The sequence below is a fragment of the Trichosurus vulpecula genome, chromosome 4 (genome assembly GCF_011100635.1).
Source record: "Trichosurus vulpecula isolate mTriVul1 chromosome 4, mTriVul1.pri, whole genome shotgun sequence".
Taxonomy (NCBI): Eukaryota; Metazoa; Chordata; class Mammalia; order Diprotodontia; family Phalangeridae; genus Trichosurus; species Trichosurus vulpecula.
In genome coordinates this window covers 26,108,193-26,129,572 of record NC_050576.1, presented here as the reverse complement: position 1 = coordinate 26,129,572, position 21,380 = coordinate 26,108,193, and the positions used below count along the sequence as shown (strand labels likewise).

At 48.1% G+C, this 21,380-nt stretch overlaps 1 protein-coding gene across 1 annotated transcript; it reads right to left on the bottom strand.

Moving 5' to 3' along the window:
• Positions 1-655: 655 nt before the first annotated feature.
• On the bottom strand, positions 656-18,644 carry CDCP2 (CUB domain containing protein 2). The gene is made up of 6 exons (XM_036753726.1): positions 18,563-18,644; positions 14,611-14,958; positions 13,154-13,489; positions 8,612-8,965; positions 1,763-1,941; positions 656-982 (listed from the first exon to the last, which is right to left on the bottom strand). The coding sequence occupies exons 1-6, from the start codon at positions 18,642-18,644 to the stop codon at positions 656-658; spliced, it is 1,626 nt and encodes a 541-aa protein (XP_036609621.1).
• Positions 18,645-21,380: the final 2,736 nt, after the last annotated feature.

Sequence of the window (21,380 nt, the reverse complement as noted above, 5' to 3'; positions counted from 1 at the left end):
AAGAGACAGAGCCAGGATTCAGACCCCAGGCCCTTGAACCCAAACTGAGCCTCTTTTCAACAGCTCTGCACCACCTGCTTAAGACAGTGTGAGGTTAGGGGTGGGGGCTTTTCCGATCTTGCAGTCCCATTGCCCAGCAGTTTGTTGGCTAGAATTGAATTGAATGGGATTCTAAGGTCCCTCTCAGATCTGACATTATCTGTCCTAAGGTCCCTCCCAGCTCCTGTGTTTCAAGATCCCTCCTGGATTTAACCTTCTTTGTTCTAAGGTTCCTTCCAGGCTTGATAGTCTATATTTTAAGTTTTCTTTCAGCTCTAAGGCCCCTCCCAGCTCTAACATTCCCTGTTCTAAGCTCCCTCCCAGCTGTGACTTTCCTTGTTCTAAGCTCCCTCCCAGGTCTGATGTTCCCTATTCTAAGGCCCCTCCCAGCTCTGACATCCCCTGTTCTAAGGCCCCTCCCAACTCTGGCATTCTGTGTTCTAAGGCCCCTCCAGCTCTGACATTATAACATGCTATGTCCCAAGGTCCCTGCCTGCCCTAATGTGTTACCCTCCCATTGGTCAGGTCCATCCCTGAAGCTCCAGATGGGCCAAACACCAGGCTCCCCAGCTTCTTCATTCTTCCTCCTCCATGCCTTCCCCTCTCCCTGCCATGATCACAGCAACACCAGCCCTACGATGGCAATGATCATGAGGATTCCAGCCAGGATACAGATGGCTAGGAAGACGATGTCACTGGTGTCCTGTGTCATGCCAGTCCCCAGCTGCCCTTGGGCCTTGGCCTCAGCCTGAGGTGGGGCTTCCAGCAGGTGCTCTGCACTGCCGTAGGGGCCAAGCCAGCTGGAGCCAGACAGCAGGTGCACTGAGGCCTCCTTCTTCCGGGGCTCACAGCGTAGCTCATACTCATGGATGTCTTCCTGTCCAACCACACCCGAGAAATCAATGTACAGGACACTGACAATCACAGCCGTATTGTTCCTCTTCTGCAAAAACCAATCCAGAGCCCTAGCGAGGAGTATGTTCCTTCCCAGAGCTGGGTCTAAGGCTGGGGCCCCCTGAATGAGTGAGCCCTCCTGTCTAGATTGTCCAGGGGATAGGGGCATGCCTAGGTCATTCCTGCCTCATTCCCAGTCTTGGCCCAGATGCCCTCTCCCCAGCACCTTCACTAGCCCATGACAAACCCAGGGACTGAGCTACCCCATCTCCCAGGATAATGGCCTAGCAATGGACTGTGTGGCTGAGCCCATGACTGCTCGCACCAAACAGGACTTCTGGTGACTGAGACAATCGCAGTTAGCTGGGGAGGTGAAATCAGGGCATGTGTGCAATCAGCTGACCAACTCACTAGAACGATAGACTCTTAGAGTCATGGAATTTTACAATCTTAGAAATCATAGAGTCCTAGATGTACAGAATCACCCAGCTCTCAACATCTAATCATGGAATCATAGAGTTATAGCCACAGAATATCAAACATTAGAGCTAGAACAGCAGAACTGGAAGGAACCTTCGAGCATAGAACCTTAGAGCTGCAAGGATCTTGGAATATAGACTCTTAGAATTATGGAAGATAAAATCAAAATGTTTTTAATCATCACCTTCTGGAACATAAAGCTATAGAATCTTAGACCTCAAGAGGACCTTAAAGGTCAATGAACCCAGTCTCTATTCCTTCTATTCTCCAGAGTTCCATGGGAGAGTAGCTGGCACTAGGCCTGGTTCCTTCCCTTTCTTGATGCTCTGGGACGCCCTTCCTCACTTACCTGGGATTCGGTGCCACAAGTATCAAACCGGGCCTGGATTCTGAAGAGGTCTCCCACCACCTGTGCTGGGCAGCTCCGGCTTCCCAGGTAGATCTGGCTCCGATCCAGCTGTGCCAGTGACTGGACAGAGATCTGGATCTGGAAATCAGTGCGGGTGCAGCTGACATTCATGGGGACCACTGAGAACAGAGGAGCAACCAGGATCAGTGGGGCCTGCCTGGGCTCAGAGCACAGGAGAATGGCATCTGAGAGAAAGGAGCCATGAGCTGGGGTTCGGGAGCCCAGGCTTCGTGAGCCCAGGCTTCGTGTCCTCCCTCTGACAGTGACTTCTATGGTCCTGGGGGCCTCAATGATCTCATTTGTACAATGAAGGAATTGGGTCGGATAGTCATCCAAAGTCCCAATTTGACATTCCCCTTTCTCCAGATCCCTGGGCTCCAATATTCCATGCTCTAAGCTCCCTCGATCCTGCAACCTCACACCTTCCTCTTCCTCCCTGGGACCTCCAATCTCTCCATTCCTCTGTTCCATCTCCAGACACCCTTCTGCCCTGGTGATGCTCTCATTCCCTCCCCCTCTTGACTCCTTAAGGAACTAGTTGGCCTTGACCCTTCTCCCAAGCTTGCCCCACTTAGCCTTTCACCCATCTTCCCCATTAAGAATCAACCTTGGACCCCTCCCACCATGCATGGCCTTCGATCATTCTCATCGGCTTCTGAAGGAAGCTGGAGGAAATCTCTAGAACTTTCAGGTGGATTAGTTGCACTTAGCCCTGGAGCCCAGTCCCTCCCAGCAGTCTGTGAGAGTCAGGGAAACCCTCCCTGAGACCCAGCTGGGAGAGCTGATGAGGTGGGAGTGGAGGGCCAGGGCCAGGGAAGGTGGAGGTAGAGGAGGAGGTGTGAAAGGGGAGTTTTCTGGCCTCTCAATTGACAGTAGGTGACAATGGCATCACCATCACCCCCACCACCATCACCATCACCATCACCATCACCACCACCACCATCGTCATCATCATCATCGTCACCATTTTACCATTTCAGGAAAATCCAAACCCACTGAGGCCTCTTGGCCTCATGGAAAAGTGTGCCAGATTTAGAACCTCTACTTAACCAATTATTTGACCTTAGACTTCAGGTCTCTCATTAGCAAATGAATGTGTTGTACTAGATGACCTCTGAGGCCTTTTACAGCTCCAAATGATTGAATTAATGAGCATTTATTAAGCACCTACTATGTGCCACTCTAGTATCTTTGCCAAGAAAACTCCAAAAAGGGACCACAAAAAGTCAGAATGACTGAAAATAACAGAATGATAGCGATAACAACAAATGCACCAGGCACCATGCTAGTTGCTGTGGGGAACAAAGAAAAAATTGGAATGGTCCCTGCCCTCCAGGAGTTTCTATTCTAATCTTCCAATCTATTCCCTGCTGGTTCAGAGTGTGACAATCAGAGGGAGGATAGCACCCTTGGAGCCCCAGGAGCCTCTCTCATTTCCACTGCTTTCCACCAAAGGGCACTGGGAGTCACTGTTTCAGGGTAAACCAAGCTCAGGATCAGAGATCCAATAACAATAAATGTAAATATAATTTATGCATTTATATAATATAAAAGTATAAATCTATTCCTATGATGTAAATATATAAATAAATATGTTACATATCAGTTGTGTATTACATATAACACACATATATTACATGTATACACATACACAGTATGTTAATTAAATATATTTCTATGTTTGCACACTGGCAATGATAGTAATCATAGTGTTTATGTAATGCTTTAAGGTTTGAGAAGCACTTCACAAGTATTATCTCATTGGATCTTCATTAAGCCTGGGTGGTAGATGGAGAACAAGCATTTATTAAGCACTGACTGTGTGTCGAGTGCTCGATGAATATTATCTCATTTATTGTTTCCATTTTACAGATGAGACTTTTGAGGCTGAGGGATATTGACCTAGGGTCACACAGCTAGTAAATGTTGGACAGACTTCAGAGACTATCTAGTCTAACCCCCCGCATCTTTCCTCCAGGGCCACATTCCTTCCCTACCTTTCTGTGCTTCTCTTTTAGGGGGCTCTCTCTGCCTCTGAATTCATTTGCTCCCCAGAAAGCTGACCTTCACCATAGTAACCATAGGGATGGAGAAGGAAGTGGAGTGGGCGCGAGCTCTAATCCTCTCGTCAGGTGTTTTCACCACAGGAGGGCTTCCCACGGAAGAAAGACACCGAGTTCGCAAGGTCTGGCTCCTGGGGTCCTTCCTCAGCTTCCTTTTCTGTCAGACCAGCTGATCTCAAAGGTCCCTTCTGGTGTGCGCACTCTGTGTTCTCCTATTGGATGTTCTAAGGTCCCTGGGGGCTCTGACATTCTGGGCTGAGTTCTAACGTTCTATATTCTAACTGACTTTTCTGTTACCAGTCTCTTCTCCACTCATAACCACCCTCTACACATATCAAACTGACATCCATAAAGTGCATATTTGACTACCTCACTCTCTTCTCAAGAAACTTCTGTGGCCCCCTATTCCTACAGGAAAAAAACAAACAAACCAGGCTGCTCAACCTTCTGCCACAGGTTCCCCCTATCTTTTCTATGATTTCATATTACTCCCCTTCATTCACTCTTTATTCTGCTTGCCTGTTAGCAGTTTCCTACACATGACACTGCTTCATTTCCTCTCCCATCTCTGGGCCTTGGTATAAGCTGTGCCCCATGCCTGGAATGCTCTCATTTCTCACCTCTACATCACAGAATCCCTGGCTTCTTTCCAAGCTTCCTTCACGCCTTGGGTATCACCTCCCACTCTGAGACTTCCCTCATTCCTCTACTTGTTGCTGGTCTCTCTCTCTCTCTCTCTCCCCCCTTCCCTCTCTTCTCTCTTTTCTCTCCTCTCTTCTCTCTCTCTCTCTCTCTCTCTCTCTGTACTTCCCTCTCTTTTTTCTCTTCTCTCATCTCTCTTCTCTCACTCTCTGTCCCTCTTTCTCTCTCTTTCTCTGTCTCTCACTCTTCTCTTTCTCCTCTCTCTCTCTGTTTATCTCTCTCCCTCCTTCTCTCTCCCTTTCTCCTCTCCTCTCTTCTCCTCTGTCTCTGTCTCTCTCCCTCCCTCTGCTCTCTTCTCTCTCCCTGTCTCTCTCTCTCTGTCTGTCTCTGTTTTTCTGTCTCTCCCTCCCTCTCCTCTCTCCCTGTCTCTCTGTCTGTCTCTCTCCCTGTTTTATCTTTCTCCCTCTCATCTCTCCTCTCTCTCTGTCTCTTCTCTCCTCTCTCTCTCTGTGTCTCTGTCTCTGTCTCTCTCTGTCTCTCCCTCCCTCCCTCTCTCCCCCTCCCCTTCCTTCTCTCCCCCCTCTTCTCAATTACTTTGTACACTGTGCGCCAGACACTGTCCAAGGTGCTGGGGATACAAAGACAGAATTGAAGCAGCACTTTTCCTTGTGAACCTTACATTCTATCAGCAAGGAAAGTGGAGGGAATAGTGCTTATGTTGACAGGAGGTGATTAATAAAATGTGTGCCGAAGTTTATGATTTCACATTCTAGGATGCTCTGTGGAAAGGCAGCAAGATACAGGGGGAAAAGCACCAGCTTTGGAGTCAGAGGATCTGGGTTCAATCCCACCTCTGATGCCCACTCTCCAGGGGCCCTTCCCACCCATGGCCCTCAGTTTTCTCATCTGTAAAGTGAGAGGTTTAGGCTCAAAGGTTCCTGAGATCCCTCTTGTCTCTACATCTGTTCTAGCATTCTTTGCTCTAAGGTCCCTTCTAGCTCTGACATCCTAAGGTCCCTTGCAGGTCTAATAGTCCACAATAGGGTGCTTTACATTGTGTTCAAACACCGAGCTCCCTTCCAGTTGTAACATTGTCTGAGTGGATATTTCAGGCTCCCAATGTGGAGTCATTGCAGCAGGCTCCCCTGGGGCCATTTTCTAGCAAGGAGGGAAGACAGGAGTGTAAATCAGGGCTGCTGCCCAGTTCGAAGCTGCCGTGATGATGGGGAAGTGGGACACAGTGGGGCTGTAAATCCCACAGGCCTCCAGGCAACAAAGGCAGACATATTTCTAAAGCTTTGCCTGATAGAAAGAGTCTCTTGCTGGCACCAGTTGGTCCAGTCTTTTTCTCTTTCCAATGCCTGCCTGGTCCCCAAAAGCCAAAGGCCGTGTCCTCTCCTACCAATCCACACATAGCCTTTTGTTGTAAGACCTGAAATGGAAAAAGGTATAGAAAGAAAATGTATCTGCAGGGCAGGAAGGGGATCTGTGGAGGAAACCCCTAAGTCTGTATGGTTTGAGCAATATTAATAAAACTCATCGAATCCCCAAATAGCTCCCCACTTTGCCTAAAGTTATGTAAAATGGATGCTCCTTGAGGGCAGAAACTCTTTGTTTTGTCTTTGCATTCCCTAGCACCTAGCATAGTGTGTGGCATATATTAGGTAGGCTTCACAATCTTACTCTCCACAACAACTCTTCCCTCCTCAAACCTCCCATGGCTCCCCCTTCCACCATCTTCTCAGCTGAGAACCTCGCTTTGTATTTTAATGTAAAAACTGAGACCATGTGACACGAGCTCCTTCTTCTCCTGCCTCTTCATGTCCCATCATTCAGGTGCTTTCTGCCACTTCATCCAGGTCTTGCCTTCTGTTTTGTGTTCCTTGGTGAACTCATCAGTACCCATGGATTCAATGATCATAATTATACAGATGATTCTCAGTTCTATTTATCCGACACTAACTGCACTTTCAACTTACAGGCTCAGATCTCCGATTGACTCAGACATCTCAGATTGATATTCCCTAGATCCCTTAAACTCAACATGTTCAAAACTGACCTCCTTCTTTCTGCCCCCTCCCAATCCTTCCCCTCTTCTCAACTTCCCTATTACTCTGAATGGTACCACTATCTTCTCTTTCACCAAGACTCACAACCTAAGTGTCATCTTCTACGCCTTTCTCTCCTTCCCCATCTACAATCTGTTGACATATCCTGTTAATTTTTCCATTGGTAACATTTGTCTTCCTTTGCTAGGCTGGTCATCAGCCCTTCTGTGGCCAGCCGTGATTCAAAGCCTGTTCAGCTTGGTCAGGGCCGGCAAAGCTTTGGTTCCTCTGGGGTAGCTTGGGAGAACCCAAGGTAACTTCCATACCACACAGTGGGGTACCAGAATAATGTGTTAGTAGAAAGCTAAATCTAATAAGATAAAACTAAATAGGATAAATTTAAAATCCTATTTCTGGTTTTAAAAGATTGATTTCACGAATATAGAATGGGGAGGCAAGGCTAACAAAAGTTTATATGAAAAAGATCTGAGGGGATTAGTGGACTATAAGCTAAGTCAGTAGTGTGACAGGGTGATGAAAAATATATACAATCTTACATTCATAAAATAATAAAGCTTACATAGCCTTTATTAAGAGTAGCATCATCTTCAGAATAAGGGTGCTAACTATTTGTTGCACATTATCCTGCCCATTCAGAGCAGTATGGTCTTCCACTTTGGCTACCACATTTCAGGAAGGATATTGCTAGGATATGAATCAATTCCTAGTCATTCTCTTGGGCACACCTGTTTCAGAGAGCATGAGGACCTCAGGCACCAAAGAGGAGCAGAGTAACGTGGCAAGAGGGCTCACTATGGTATCGGAAAACCAAGGTTCAAAGGAAACAGAGGTTTCCCTGGGTTTCCCACCTCTTTAAGACTTTGTAGGACAGTTACCTATCTGAATTTGGAGAGGGGAATTGGGAAGAGGGGACAGGAAATGGGTTGAGGCACTAATGCCCTATGGCAATGAAATATAGGTCCAGACTAAAAAGTACCCAAACACCAAAAAACATGGGGAAAAAAGCATCCCAGAATCCAATGGGGACCACAGAGCTCAGTCTGGGATACTGAAAGTTACCTTGCTTTTGATAATGTCATCAATGTCCTTAGATCAAAAAGTTGCATGAAATTTCTAATTGTGTCCATATGTTGGGGTTCTGTTGGTCTGTTTGATCTCTTTTAGGAGGTAAAATTGTTGATTTTAATTCCATGATGATTTTCAAGTTCATCCTCTTCTCTCCTCTTGTATTACCGTCATCTTGCCTAGACTATTCTAACAGCCTCCTCATTGATCTCCTGGCCTCAAGTCCCTCCCCATTCTAATCCATCCTATGCTCAAGTGACCAAGTGATTTTGCAAATTCTGGTCATATTTACCGCTCTACTCAATAAATCCAGTGGCTCCCTAATACTTCCAGGATCAAATATAAACTCTAGTTTGGCTTTTGCAACTCTTCCCAAACTAGTTCCACTCAACCTTTCCAGTCTTATTAGACATTACTCCTTTCAAACACTCTGTAATCTAGCTGTATTAGCCTATTCTTTCTATGGATACTCCATCTCCCAACTCCATGTCTTTGCCCAGGCTGTACCTCATACCTAGTGTTGTCTCCCTCCTCACCTTAGCCTCAACATGAAGCTTCTTCTGGTCACTTCCACTGTTAGGACTATTCCCCACAAAATCATCTTGTACTCATATACTTGTTTGTAAATCTTGTCTCCTCTGAGAGAAAGTAAGCTCCTTGAGGGCAGGGATTATCTTTGCTTTCTCTTTGCAACCCTGCAGTGCCTGGAGCATAGTAAGCCCTTAATAAATGCTTGTTGATTGATTGAGGGACAACAAATCAGAGCATTCTGAAGGAGGACATTTTAAAGAGAGGTGTCCCCCAGAGAAGATTCTCAGAAAGCATTTCCATGTTGGGTGGGGGTGGGAGCGACTAGGGGGAGCCATTAGCTGAGGAAGGATGGATAAGTCCTAGATTTGGCTCCTTCCCCTCTAGCTCTGCCCAGTAGTTCAGGATGGGTCTGCACTAACCTCCAATATAGGCCACAGAGAAGCCACGTTTGGCCGTGTTGCGGTCTGTGTGCAGGACAAGCAGAAGCTGGTTGTGGCTGGACATGATGGCTGGTGGCATCTCCCGCCCACACCACATCCCCAGCAGGGAGGCAGCCTCACTAGGTCCGTCAAAGGCAGCCAGGTGGTCGAAGTCACAGCTGTTCGTCAGCACGTTTCGCCCTTCCAGGTCCAGATCCAGGAAAAATACCTTGATCCGGTAGCCTGGAGGCATCTGAATAGTCCAATGACACCGGATGTTGTTGGGGTAGGAGTTGGGATACTGAGGACTAGAGAAATTGCCCTTTATGGCCATGTAAACTTCCTGGCATTCCCCTGGATGGTAAGAAAGAACAACAGTATTGTCACCATTGGAAGGACATGAGAAGGAGCCAGGGCAGATGCTGGGGTCTGCTGTTTGTCTCTCAAATCTTCTGCTTAGGAGGTTTGCACCAGGCACTAATGTGGCATCAAAAACATTATTCATGGGGAATGGTGCTCTCCCCACCAATGAAAAGGGGTTAGTTAGACTGAGTCAGATCGCAAGAAGCAGGCTTAACGTCAGCTGAAATTCTGGGTTCCTGATGCCACATTAGTGGCCGTTACATGGAACATGGAAGGATTCTCTCTCTCTCTCTCTCTCTCTCTCTCTCTCTCTCTCTCTCTCTCTCTCTCTCTCCCTCTCTCCCACCCTCCCACTGTCTTCCCTCTCTGTCTCAGAGCAGCTGAAAACATTATGACTCGTTTTAATGAAAATTTCATCTTTCAGAAGGTTGGAGAAACCCCTGGAGACCCTGCTAGCCTGGCCCTAATTGTGACCAACCAGGAAGCTGCTAGAGCAGATGTGATGGCAACTTTGGGGACAAGGGAACTCTTTGTCACAGAATTTGTGATTGACAAGGTGAGGAAGGCTGGGCACAGTCTGATTTGGAGGAAGCCGTTTTCACAGGGTTTGGAGGAAGGAAAGTTAGGACTAAATAGCATACTGTTTTGCAAGAGAAGCTGACCCAAGAGGGAAGGGAAGTACTCAACCAGGAAATTCTAAAAGCATGGTGGAAATGATTCTGATCAGGAAGAAAAGGGGCCCAATATGGACACTTGAGGCACAGGGACCAGCTCAGATCTTCTTTTTTTTTTTTTTTAAGCCAAGGTGTCCCTATCACAGACAAGCTGGAAATTCAGTGGCCACTTATAGGCCTGACCCCTCCATGGATCAGCATGGAAGCTTTGGCACACTGTTTTCAATCTGAGCCACATCACCCCTCTTAGGCAGCCTGGTGCCCCCTCCACCCTGAGGCTCCCCATAATGGGGCCAGATAGTACAGATACCCCATTAGTTTTAGTCCTACTGTAGCTCAGAAATCCCCAATGTAAACAATCCACTGGGCTCAGCCTCCCTTAGCCAATCAGTCAACCAGCACTGATTGAGCACCTACTATGTGCCAAGGGACTGCTAGGTAGCACTGTGGATAGAGTACTGAACTTTGACCCAGGAAGACTCATCTTTATGAGTTCACATCCAACCTCAGACACTTACTAGCTGTGTGCCACTCAGTGTGGGCAAGTAATTTCACCTTGTTTGCCTCAGTTTCCTCATCTGTAAAAGGAGCTGGAGAAGGAACTGGCAAAGCACTCCAGTATCTTTGCCAAGAAAACCCCAGATGGGGTCAGGAAGAATCGTACATAACTGAAACAATTCAACCACAGTAACTCGTGCCAAGGCACCACGCTAAAGACTGCGAAAACAAGAAATGTAAAAAACCAACAGTCCCCGGGCTGGAGAAGCTCACAGTCTGATGGGGGAGATAATGTACAAACAACTGCCTGCAAAGCAGGTAACGACAGGGGCTGCAGGTGTGAGCTCCCACATGTGACCCCGCTCAGATTTCAAGATGTCTGCAGGGGACAGTAAGAATGAGGGATGAAGGGGGAATGGCCCGAGTGCCCCACTGGCATCCTCATAATGTCAGGAGAAACTGAGGAAAGTGTGCAGCCTGCATGTCAGGTGAATCCCCTGGGGCAGATTTATCTGAGGACATGGACAAGAGGGATGAATGAAGGGCAGGATTGGAAGGGACACAACCTGCACCATTTGAAGGCACACACTAAGCAGTGTCTCCTCCAATCCATCAGAATCACGGAGTATAAAAGGGGGAAGCGAGAACATCTAACCGAGGATGACTTTGGAAGTATGGTACCATCATGCAAGCAGAGGGTCATGGGATGCAGCTGCCAATGAATGCTTAGGACAACAGAGTTGTGTGCCAGGCAGTTAGTCACTAAGCATTTATTAAGTGCCTACTATGTGCCAGACTCTGTGCTGAGCTCTGGGGATATAAGGAAAGATTTTTTTAAAGTCTCTGCCCTCAAGAAGTCTAATGGAAGAGACAACATGCAAACAACTATAAACAAACAAGGTATAAATACAGGGCAAATTGGAAATAACCTGGGAGGGAAGGCACTAGCATTAAGACAGACCTAAGAAGACTTCTTGCAGAAAGTCAGACCTGAGCTGACCTGAAGGAAGCCAGGGAAGCCAGGAAGCAGAGATGAGGAAGGAGAGCATTCCAGCCATGGGGTATAGCCAGGGCAAATACCCTGAGTCTGGAGATGGTGCACCATGTGAGAGGAGGTAGGTTCCTGGAAGAAATGGCAAACATGATGGCTGAGACATCATCGGTAGTGTTTAGAAGATTTGGGAGAATAGGATAATGTGTTGTAGCATAAGAGAAAGGTAATTGTGCTGATTTTCCAAAAGAGGAAATGGGGGGGCAGCTAGGAGGTACAATGGATAGAACACCAGCCCTGGAGTCAGGAGGACCTGAGTTCAAATCCAGTCTCAGACACTTCCTAGCTGTGTGATCCTGAGCAAGTTACTTAATCCCAATTGCCTCCTCCCCCCACCAAAAAAAAGGAAATAGATGAGAGGGTGCAAAACTGTTGCCTGGTGAGCCTTATTTCAATTCTTACAAAAGTCCGGAAGTCATTGTTAAGGAGACAGTCTGTGAGTGTTTACAAAGAAAGGAGTGATCACAAGGAGTCAGCAAGACTTCTTCAAAGGCAGATCACACTGGAACAACCTCGCTGCCTTTTCTAACAGGGTCACTGGATGGGGTCGGGAATGCTGTGGTCATGGGGCTGTAATAGAAGAGCCATTCAATTGGTCATATCTTTTGACTCAAAGATCCCTTTGCCAGAATTATACCCCAAGGATATTATTGGCAGCAGGAAAGACTCGTCCACACACCAATTTCATAGTTGCATTATCTGTCATAACAAGAAGCTGGAAATACAATCTGTGTCCAACCCTTAAGGAATGCGTAAATAAACTGGGGTATGTGGATATAATGGAACACTGTTGTCATAGAATAAATGACGAGGTTACAAAGTTCAGGGGAGTCTGCTCTGGTTGGAAAGTCACCAATGGGTCAATTCCAATTTGGAAGGTGTCTCTAGCGAACTGCCCCAGGGATCTGGAATCAGACCGATTCGATTCAACCTCTATCTATGACTCGATTAAAGGCACGGAACATATGTTTATTAAATTTGCAGATGACCTGAAGCTGGGAGGGAGCCATCATGGTGAATGACTGGGTCAGGATCCAAAGAGATCTCAGTAGGCTAGAAATGTTGGCCAAATCAAATAAAACCAAGTTTAATAATAAACATAAACTTCTGCATTTGGATTGAAAAAAATCCACTGTGCAAGTACAAGATGGAGAAGTGTGGCTAAACTGTAGTTCCTTTGAAGATGATCTGGAGGTCTTGGTAGACTATAAGTTTGATATGAGTCAAGTATGACATGGTGGATAAAAAACAAACCCCACATTTTAGGCAGGGTTAAGAGAAGCCCAGCAGAAAGAGGAAGGTCTACTGGGCTCTGCCTCAGTTAGATCACACAGGGAGCATTGTGCTCACTGCACCACATTTTGGGAAGGTCATAGACATGCTGGAGTGCATCCAGAAGACAGAGGGAGACTTGAGAACATGCTCAATGAAGACTGGCTGAAGAACAAGAGATATCTGTCTTGGAGAAGAGAAGATGTAGGGGAGATATTGTAACTTTTCAAGTCTCTAAATGGAAAACCTAAGAGTTTGGGCTTGAGCTTGCTCCAGAGGGAGGAAGTTGGAACCATGGTGGAAGATACAAGGAGATTCAGGTTTGATGTGAGGAAAAAATCACTAACAATTGGAGTCGTGTGTAAGTAGACCAGAGGAATGGTGGGGTCCCCCTCCCTGGTGGTCTTTAAACAAAGGTTGGATGGCCAATTGTCAGGCGTGGGGATTCCTGCTCACACGTTTAGATTAAATGATCTCTTTCAACCAGGAAATTCTGGGATTGTGAGCCCCTTTTGGGAGAGCTGGTGGCTCTTAGGGATTGGAAAATGCATGGGGATAGTTCTGTGTGTGTGTGTGTGATCTCCCCAGAGCTCCACAACAGCCCAGGGAAGCAGGCAGATGGGCCAAAGGTTACTGATGCCCCTCCTGCCTTCTCCTTTCCCCCCACATCCCAAGGCCTCCTACCTGAGAAGTAGTAGGCCTTGAAGCCTCGGCCTGCAATGTTGAAGTCAGACTTGAACACCACCTGAACTTCTCGGCGCAGGGACACCAGGTCAGGTGGCTTGGTGCTGCCACAGTAGTGGCTGCCCCGGCCAGGGCCTGCCCCCTCAATAATAGCCACATAGTCATAGTTACAGGCTCGGTCGCTCTCCACCTGGAAGTCAGCAAACACCAGCTTGATGGTGGAAGATCCGGATGCTCTGATGACCCAGTGACATTCTGCATTGTTGGGGTAGCTGTTGGGGTACTCTGGGCTGGTGATCACTCCAGAGAGGCCAGTGAGGACCCCACCACAGGTGTCTGCAAGAGAACCAAGCCAGGTGTCACCCAATATACAGAAGGCCACTCATATCACCTATGCTCACTTGCTTCCTAGGGGCTAGTTCAGAGCACCGCAAACGGGCCTTTGTCAGCCATGGGTAACACCCCCTGATCCCCACCATGCTGATAGGTGATGAGGACACTTGCTAAAATCACCTCCTGCCCCCACAGGAAAAATGGTGCCACCAACGGATCTGGCAGGTACAGCCAGGAGAGCGGAAGCAAGCATCCAGCCAGCAGGCCAAGGATTCCATGCAGAGAAGGACAAGTGGCTGGGGCAGGTGTTCAGCAGCTAATAGCCACCCCCCACCCCCACCCTGGACACACACTCCATAAATTCATTAGCTTGTAAAATTTAGGAGAGGATTATCAGTCTCAAGATGGAAAGACCACAGAGGTTATCTAGCTGAAGCCTTCCCATTTCACAGAGGAGGAAACAGGTCCGGAGCGGTGAGGCCACTTGCCAAGGTCACCCTGGTAACAAGCGGTGAGGTACAGTTTGGTCACGTCCACTCAGTCCCTCCCCATCCTCTCCCCTCATTTGTGTGCCAGGCTTAGAGAGGGGCTCGTTCCCAGCCACACTGGGCTCATGCCCCCCAGGACAGGTGCCTGAGGCCTCCTCTCTGGAGACATCTCAGAAGACACACCCATCATCCCATTCGATCTGGATCCGAGGTCCAGAGAAAATTAATCACTTGGACCAAATCAGGCAGATATGCTCCCCATTTCACAGAGAGGGAAACTGAGGACAAGAGGTGAGAAGAGACCTGGCTAATATCACATGGGTAGAAAAGTGGGATTCAAACCCAGGTTCACAGGCTCATCGACCTAGACCTGGACGGAGCCTCAGAGGCCATTTGGTCAAACCCACTTTATTTTACAGATGAGAAAAGGGGGTCCAGGGAGTTAACTCAATTGCCCAGAGTCATGCAGGTAGTAATTGTCAGAGCTGAGAAGTGACTCCTGGTCCAAAGTCCTACTCTCCCACTCCTTCTTTTCTGATCCTGAGGGGTCCCTTAGCTTCCCTCTCTCCCTTGAACTCCTTCTGGTCATCTCCTGACCTTTCCGGCCACCCCTGACCTTTCTGGCCACCCCCTGACCTTTCCGGTAGCCTGCCGAGAAGCCCCAGCTGGCCACGTGCTTGTCCGAGTGGAAGATTATGGACATGATGTGCCAGGAGGAGGAGAAGGGGGGTGGGCGGCTCTGGCCGCAGAACTGCCCCAGAAGGTTGCCCTCATCACTGGAGGCTCCATTGTAGATTTTCAGATAGTCATAGCTGCAGGTGTCGTGGTATTCCAGGTCAAAGGCGTGGAAGGTGAGCAGGATGGAGCTGCCTTCAGCCACCACGATGAGCCAGCTGCACTCTGTGTCATAGGGGTAGAGCCCTGGGAAATTGGGGCTGGAGAAGTTGCCTGAAGGCCCAGAGAGCACCCCGCCACACTTGATGCCTGGGAGAAGGAGAACAGATCAAAGAAAACATTGTGGGGGGAGGGCATTTCTCCCTTTACAAAGCACTCAGGAGGTGGGAAGCACCAGGGAACCTCAGCTTGAGGGCCAGAAGGGACCTTCAAGGACTTTCTTTTACAGAGGAGGAAACTGAGGCCCAATTAGGTTTAGTGACCTGACCAAGTAGTAAGTCACAGAACTGGGATTTAAATCCAGGTCTTCTGACTCCAATCTCAGAGAAGGAAAGTGTCTTATCAAATCACTGAGTCTGGAATTGGCTAATTGACTCACTGGAATTAAAGAATTAAAAAATCTCAGATTCTGGAATAACAGATCATGTGATCTTAGAATCTCAGATTCTAGAATACAGATTCACAACCATAAAATCCTAGAACCTAAGAACCTTGAGTGCTTAGCACAGTACCTGGATCCCCATAGGCACTCAATAAATGTCTGTGGACTGACTCACTGACCACATAGGTGCAGAGAATTAAGCAACCAGGATAAGAAAGGATGGAGGAGTGAGGAATGTGGACACCCTCCATTTCTCCTTCCTTCAACCCTCGCTTTAGTACAGTCTCATGTTAGCTGAAGGTAAGACCCATCAAATCAATCAATCAACAAGCATTTATTAAGCACCTACTATGTGCCTGGAACTTTGCTAAGTGCAGGGGATACAAATACAAAAGTAAAGCTGTGCCTGCCCTCAAGAAGCTCACTTTTTTTCCAGCGAAAATCTTTAGTAATCCAGCTAACAGCAACTATTGGTTAGTGTTTTCTTGTATTTTTAAACACCTGTTGGTTTTGAAGGACAGAAGGAAAGGAAAGGAAAGAAAAAAGCCATGCCATCCATGGAATGGTGCCCAAAGGACTTGGCAGGCAGCCTCTGATTTCCACCCAGAAAGATCATGAAAAAAAAGGGAGTGGGAGGGAGGGGGGCTAAGGAGATGGCCAGGGGCAGGGGAAGCCTTTGATCCAGAATCACTCTGGAAAAAAAAAGGATAAGAAGACAAGAGGGTCAGCAAAACTGGGCAAGGAGGACATTTTCTTTATCAAAGATTATCCAAAGGAAGCTTAAGAAGGATGCCCAATACACAAGGGTCCTTGGGGTTCTCCCCTCCAAGTTCCTCACCAGGACCTTACATACTAAAGGGGAGGAGAGGTTCACATGTGTAGACAGAGACAAAACATATAAAGGAGGTGCAAAGTAACCTTGCAGGAGGAGAGAGGGAGACACCAGCAGCTGGGGGTGGGGTGCAGCACACGGGGGCAGTGAAGCCTCCAGAAGCTGAGTCTGGAAGGAAACCAAGCATTCCTCAAGGCAGAGATAGGGAGGGAGAATGGCCAGGTTTGAGGACAGTAGCACAAAGGCTTGGGGCATCTTGGGGGAGTGAGGAGCAGCCAGTGTGCCAGTGTTACTGGATCAGAGTGTGTGAAGAGGCGGAACATGGAAGACTGGAAAGAGAGGATCATATACACCTAGTATGATAATCCCTCCATTTCTGGTTCTTTGATTCGATGAGCAGTCGTTAAGGCCCTCCCATGTGCCAGGCACTGTACCTTACCTGTGGATACCAACACAAACCTGGGAGCAGGTGTTGTATAGCTATGTTCCAATAGTCTTCCTCTCAGTTCTGATATTCTCTGTTCTTGGTTTATGTCTAGTTTTGACATTTTCAGTTCTAAAGTCTGTCACATCCTTAGGAAACTATGTCTTACAGGCTCTCCCCATTCTGACATTCTTTGCTTTAAGGCCTCTCTCATCTCCAAAATGTTCTGTTCTGAGGTTGCTTCTAGCCCTGACATTCAGTGTTCTATGGGCCCTCCCAGTTCCAAAATACTCTGTTCTGAGATCTTTTCCAGCCCTGATATTCTATGTTCTAAGGTCTCTCCCCAATCTGACATTCTCTGATTTGAGGTCCTTGTGAGTACTGGTATTCTATGTGCTAAGATCCATGCCAGCTCTAGTATTCTATGTTTTAAGGTCCCTCCCAGCTCCAGAATGCTCTGTCCTTAAATCTCTTCCAGCTCTGATAGTCTGTGTTCTATGGTCTCTACCAACTCTGACATTCTCTGATGTGAGGTCCTTGTCAGTACTGACATTCCATGTTCTAAGACTCATCCCAGCTCTCATATTCTATGTTCTGAAATCTCTTGCAGCTCCTTAGACCCTTGGCCATTGCTGACTCAGAATTTTTACTCTCGGGCTTAAAGGGACCTTAGAGATCATCTGGTCCGACTCATTCATTTTAGAGATTAGCAAACGGGTCTGGAGAGGTTAAGACTCACCCAAGACCATATAGATAGCAAGCAGAAGAGCCAGGATTTGAACCCAGGCCTTCTGGCACCAAACCCAAAATTCTTTCCACTGCACCAAGACAGAGCAGGACATACATAGATGAGCCCCAGCCTTCCCCTCCTAAGCTTTGGGCAATCCCACCCATAGCTCACTGCATGCAATGTCCCCATAGTCTGAGGCTCACCACCACTCAGAGGACGAGTGACTGCCCTGCCCCAGGTGGGCTAGATGGGACAGAAGAGAGCCCCCTGAGAGGCAGGGGCTGGGACCTACGACTTTGAACCTGCCCAAGAGGCTGGTGATCTGGTCTCTTAGTAATGAACCTAACCAAGAGACTGGTGATCTGGCTTCCTAGTAACCTGGGCGAGAACGTGGAGCCACTTCTGCCCCTCTCCCTCCTCAGTGCCCTCCTCTTCTCCCACACTGTTGCCTTTGGTCCTACCCCTTAAGGGGGTGCAGACCCTTCTAGCCTCTCTGCCCTGCAGAGCCGTAACTAGGAATTCTAATTTGAGGGGCATAACTCTGGTATGGAGGAGGGCTTGTAGTGTAGGGGATTTCTTCCCAGCTGCCACTTATCCTGGGCTTGTCGGGGGCTGACTGAACATGACATGGAGAAGCTTATCCTCATCTCTAGAGCATCCTGGCCCCTGGCCCCAGAGAACCTCATGCCCTGAAGTGCTCATCACCCTGGGTGCTAAGCTGCCCCTTTCCCTAGGTGGATGGTGATGCTTGGCTCAAATGCCCAATAGACCGGGGCACTGTCACTTCCCTTTCTGTGCATCTGCAGATTTCTGTGGACATGTGCTGCCCCTCTGACTGGTCTACAGGAGCAGTATCATACCTTCCTGCTAGTTAGTCCAGAGCTAACCTGTGGATCATCTGGAGTCTCCCTCCGCTCCCATTGCAGAGGACCCTGGGAGAGGGAGAACCTTGCCCCCTCCATTGCAGCATCTTGAAACAGAACCTTGGTGACTTTAGCCTACCTTTGGCTCCAATCAAAGTGTCTTATTTATATTCCCACTTTTTCTCATCAAACGACCAAGAACAGTGTAGTACATGCTAACACTCCCAAGTGGGAGGCTGGGAGAGTACGAGGAGTCCCATTTCGTAGGTGGGAGTTTGAAGACCAGAGAAGTAAGTGATGTCTCTTCCAGGGCTATCTGCCCTATAGCAGATCACCTTGGAACTCAGAATGGCCATGAGGTAGCCACACCATCCCAGAGCCGGACAATCTGGGTCCCCTAGGCTCTGCCCAAGCCTCTAGCTTAACCTATTGCCCTCCTCCCTCACCCAGGGTAACAGACTACCTTTCTCTCCATAGGCTGGCAGTCCCCCAGTCCTCAGGGCCATCACCAAGAGTAGCCAGGAGAAACTCAGGATCTGTTTCATCTTCTTGTTCCCCGTGGGTCTGCAGAGCTAGAGATGGCCCACGGGATGGAGGCATCCAGAGCCAAAGGCTCTGGAATGGTCAAGAAAAAAGAAAGAAAGAAAGGCCCCAAGGAGCCTCCAACTTAATAGCAGCATGAATAATTCACAGTTCCTCTGAATTAGTAAGCTGATCCACTGGGTGCTTCCTTCACTCAATTTTAATGTCCTGATCAAATGTCCCTAGATTGACACTCCCAGATCCCCTGTCTTTGTTCTTATATGTGGAAGAGAGGAGAGTCTTCCAGCACGGAGGGGTGGGCAGGAGGGGACGAAGGTTCAAAGACCCTCAGTTGGGGGGGGGGACTCAGTGTACCCTTAAGAACTACAGCAGCTCATATTTCAAGAGTCCTTTTCTGTTTATGAACCAATTTCCTCACAATAACTCTTTGCTGAAAGTACTAGAAGTATTCTTAAACTCATTTTACAGTTGTGGAAACTGAGGCTAATGCAACACAGCTCTTCCATGGCTAAGTCAGAACTTGAACTCAGGTCTCTATATTATAGGATCATGGATTCAGAGCCGGACATCTTCTGGTTCAATGTCCTCGTTTCATAGATAAAGAAACCGAGGACCAGAGAGTGTAGGTAATTTGCTCAAGGTTGCACAACTAGGAAGGGGCAGAACTGGCATTCAAACCCAGGTCCTCTGACCCTGAACTTTATGCACTTGCTGATTACTCAGCCAGTGTCTGCTCCCCTTGGTGGACTGTGTCCTAAACACTGCAGCATGGATTTAACCTGGAGGGGGAGGCATCTAGGTGGCTGATGCCACGGCCTGGGCTCCCCAAGTCTCAAGGCCCTGCTACACGCCTAGCCCCATGGGAAGCAAGAGAAGCAGGAGGCAGGGTTCCTATACTCAAGGAACCCACAGTCTCATTGGGAAGACAAGATGGCTTATTTCTGAAATAATGTGAGATGGTCCTGCTGGTCTCCCAGGCAAAAATCCAAGACCCCTAGAACCACAGGGTGTTAGAGCACAGACCCTGGGTGCTAGATCAGGAATCCAAAGTGCTAGACCAGAGGTGCCCAAATGTGGCCCATGGGCAGTATCGCTGCCCACAGCACTCCCAAGTGACCAGATTAAATGAGATTAAAATGGAATTGGGAAAGATTTGACAAAAGAAAGAAAAACATGATAAAACAAAAAATGTTGATATGTGATTTTCTAAGTTCATGTGCACCTGCAGGAATCTCTGTGGACAGTTTGGGGCCCCCTGTGTCCACTGGAGTTGGACACCATTGGCCGGACCAGAAGAGATTGAATGTTAGAAAGTTAGTGCTAGAAGAGACCTTGGAACCCATAGTGTTAGAGCAAAGGATGCTGGAGGCGAAAAGGATCTTAGAACATTAGAATTCAGAATGGTAATGTATGGCAGGGGCCCAAGGCTAAGACCCTCACGTCCCATCTTTCAGGAAGCTAGGTGGTGTTACAGATAGAGCAATGGTGCTGGAGTCAGGAAGACCTGAGTTCAAATCCACCCTCTGACACTTAGTAGTCTTATTACCCAGGACCAGCACTTAACCTCTGCCTCAGTTTCCCCAAATGTAAAATGGTGATCATAGATAGCGCCTACCTCTCAGAATTGTTGTGAAGCTCAAATGAGATGAACTTTGTAAAGCTCTTAGCAGAGTGCTTCCTGGCTCGAGTAGGCACTTATTATATGCTTGTCCTCTCTTTTCTCTCCTTCCCCCTCCACTGTCTCCACAGATACCCAACACCAACCCTCTGCTCCTACCAGAAAGGCCTCAATTTCCTCCTTCATGGGCCCTGAGGTCCCATCTCCTTGAGACTTAGGATTCCCACCATAATCCCTATGATGACTTTGGGTGAGTCATCTCCCCATTTCCTTCTTTGTAAAACAAGAGGACTGACCTCATGATAGCTGAGCTTCCTCCCAGGTCTGGAGCTCAGATCCTCGGCTCCAGGAGAGCCCCAGACTGTTCCCTTGTACTCAGGATCACAAGAGCCTAGGGCTAGAAGATGTCTTGGAGGTCACCAAGATCAACTCCTGGTTTTACAGACTGGGAAACTGAGGCACAGGGAGGGAAAGTGATTTGCCCCAGGCCACACAGATAGCACTAGCAGAGGCAGGATTTGAATCCAGGTCCTAATTCATGACTCCCTCCAATTCCATTCCCTTGGGTCCAGTCTTCCCTTTGACCACTTGGAGAATGTTTGAACCCCCCTCTCCATGAGGGTTCCTTGTCCTGTGTCCCTGGTGATTGTCCCAAGCACCTCCATGGTGGGCAGGGGTTTGACAGAGGGAGGGGAAGTGCCCGAGGAAGAGAAAACCGTGGGTTTGTTGAAGTACCTTCCGTCCTGTATTGTTATATCATTGTATTCAGAAAATCATATCCTCGGAGCTGGGGGTGGGGGTGGGGATGCAGCTGATCCATCCTCGGTCCCTCCCCACTCCATGGTAGATAGCCTCAGCGGCCTGACAGACCGTCAACCACCTTCCACTCGAAGACCTCCAGGAATGGGGAAACATTTCCCATGTTTTAGTCTCATCTCCCTAAGGAGATTGCTGGGGCGTGCTCGGCCTGATGTCATTAATTGGCTCCTTGAAAAACACAACTTTAGGTGAAACAACATGGCAGGGGGCCGCTCATTGCATAGCAACAAAGTTGTAGATGGAAAATGGGTTCCTAGGCAACCAAAACTCAGGCTATAAAAGGTTAAAATTGGTCTCTGCA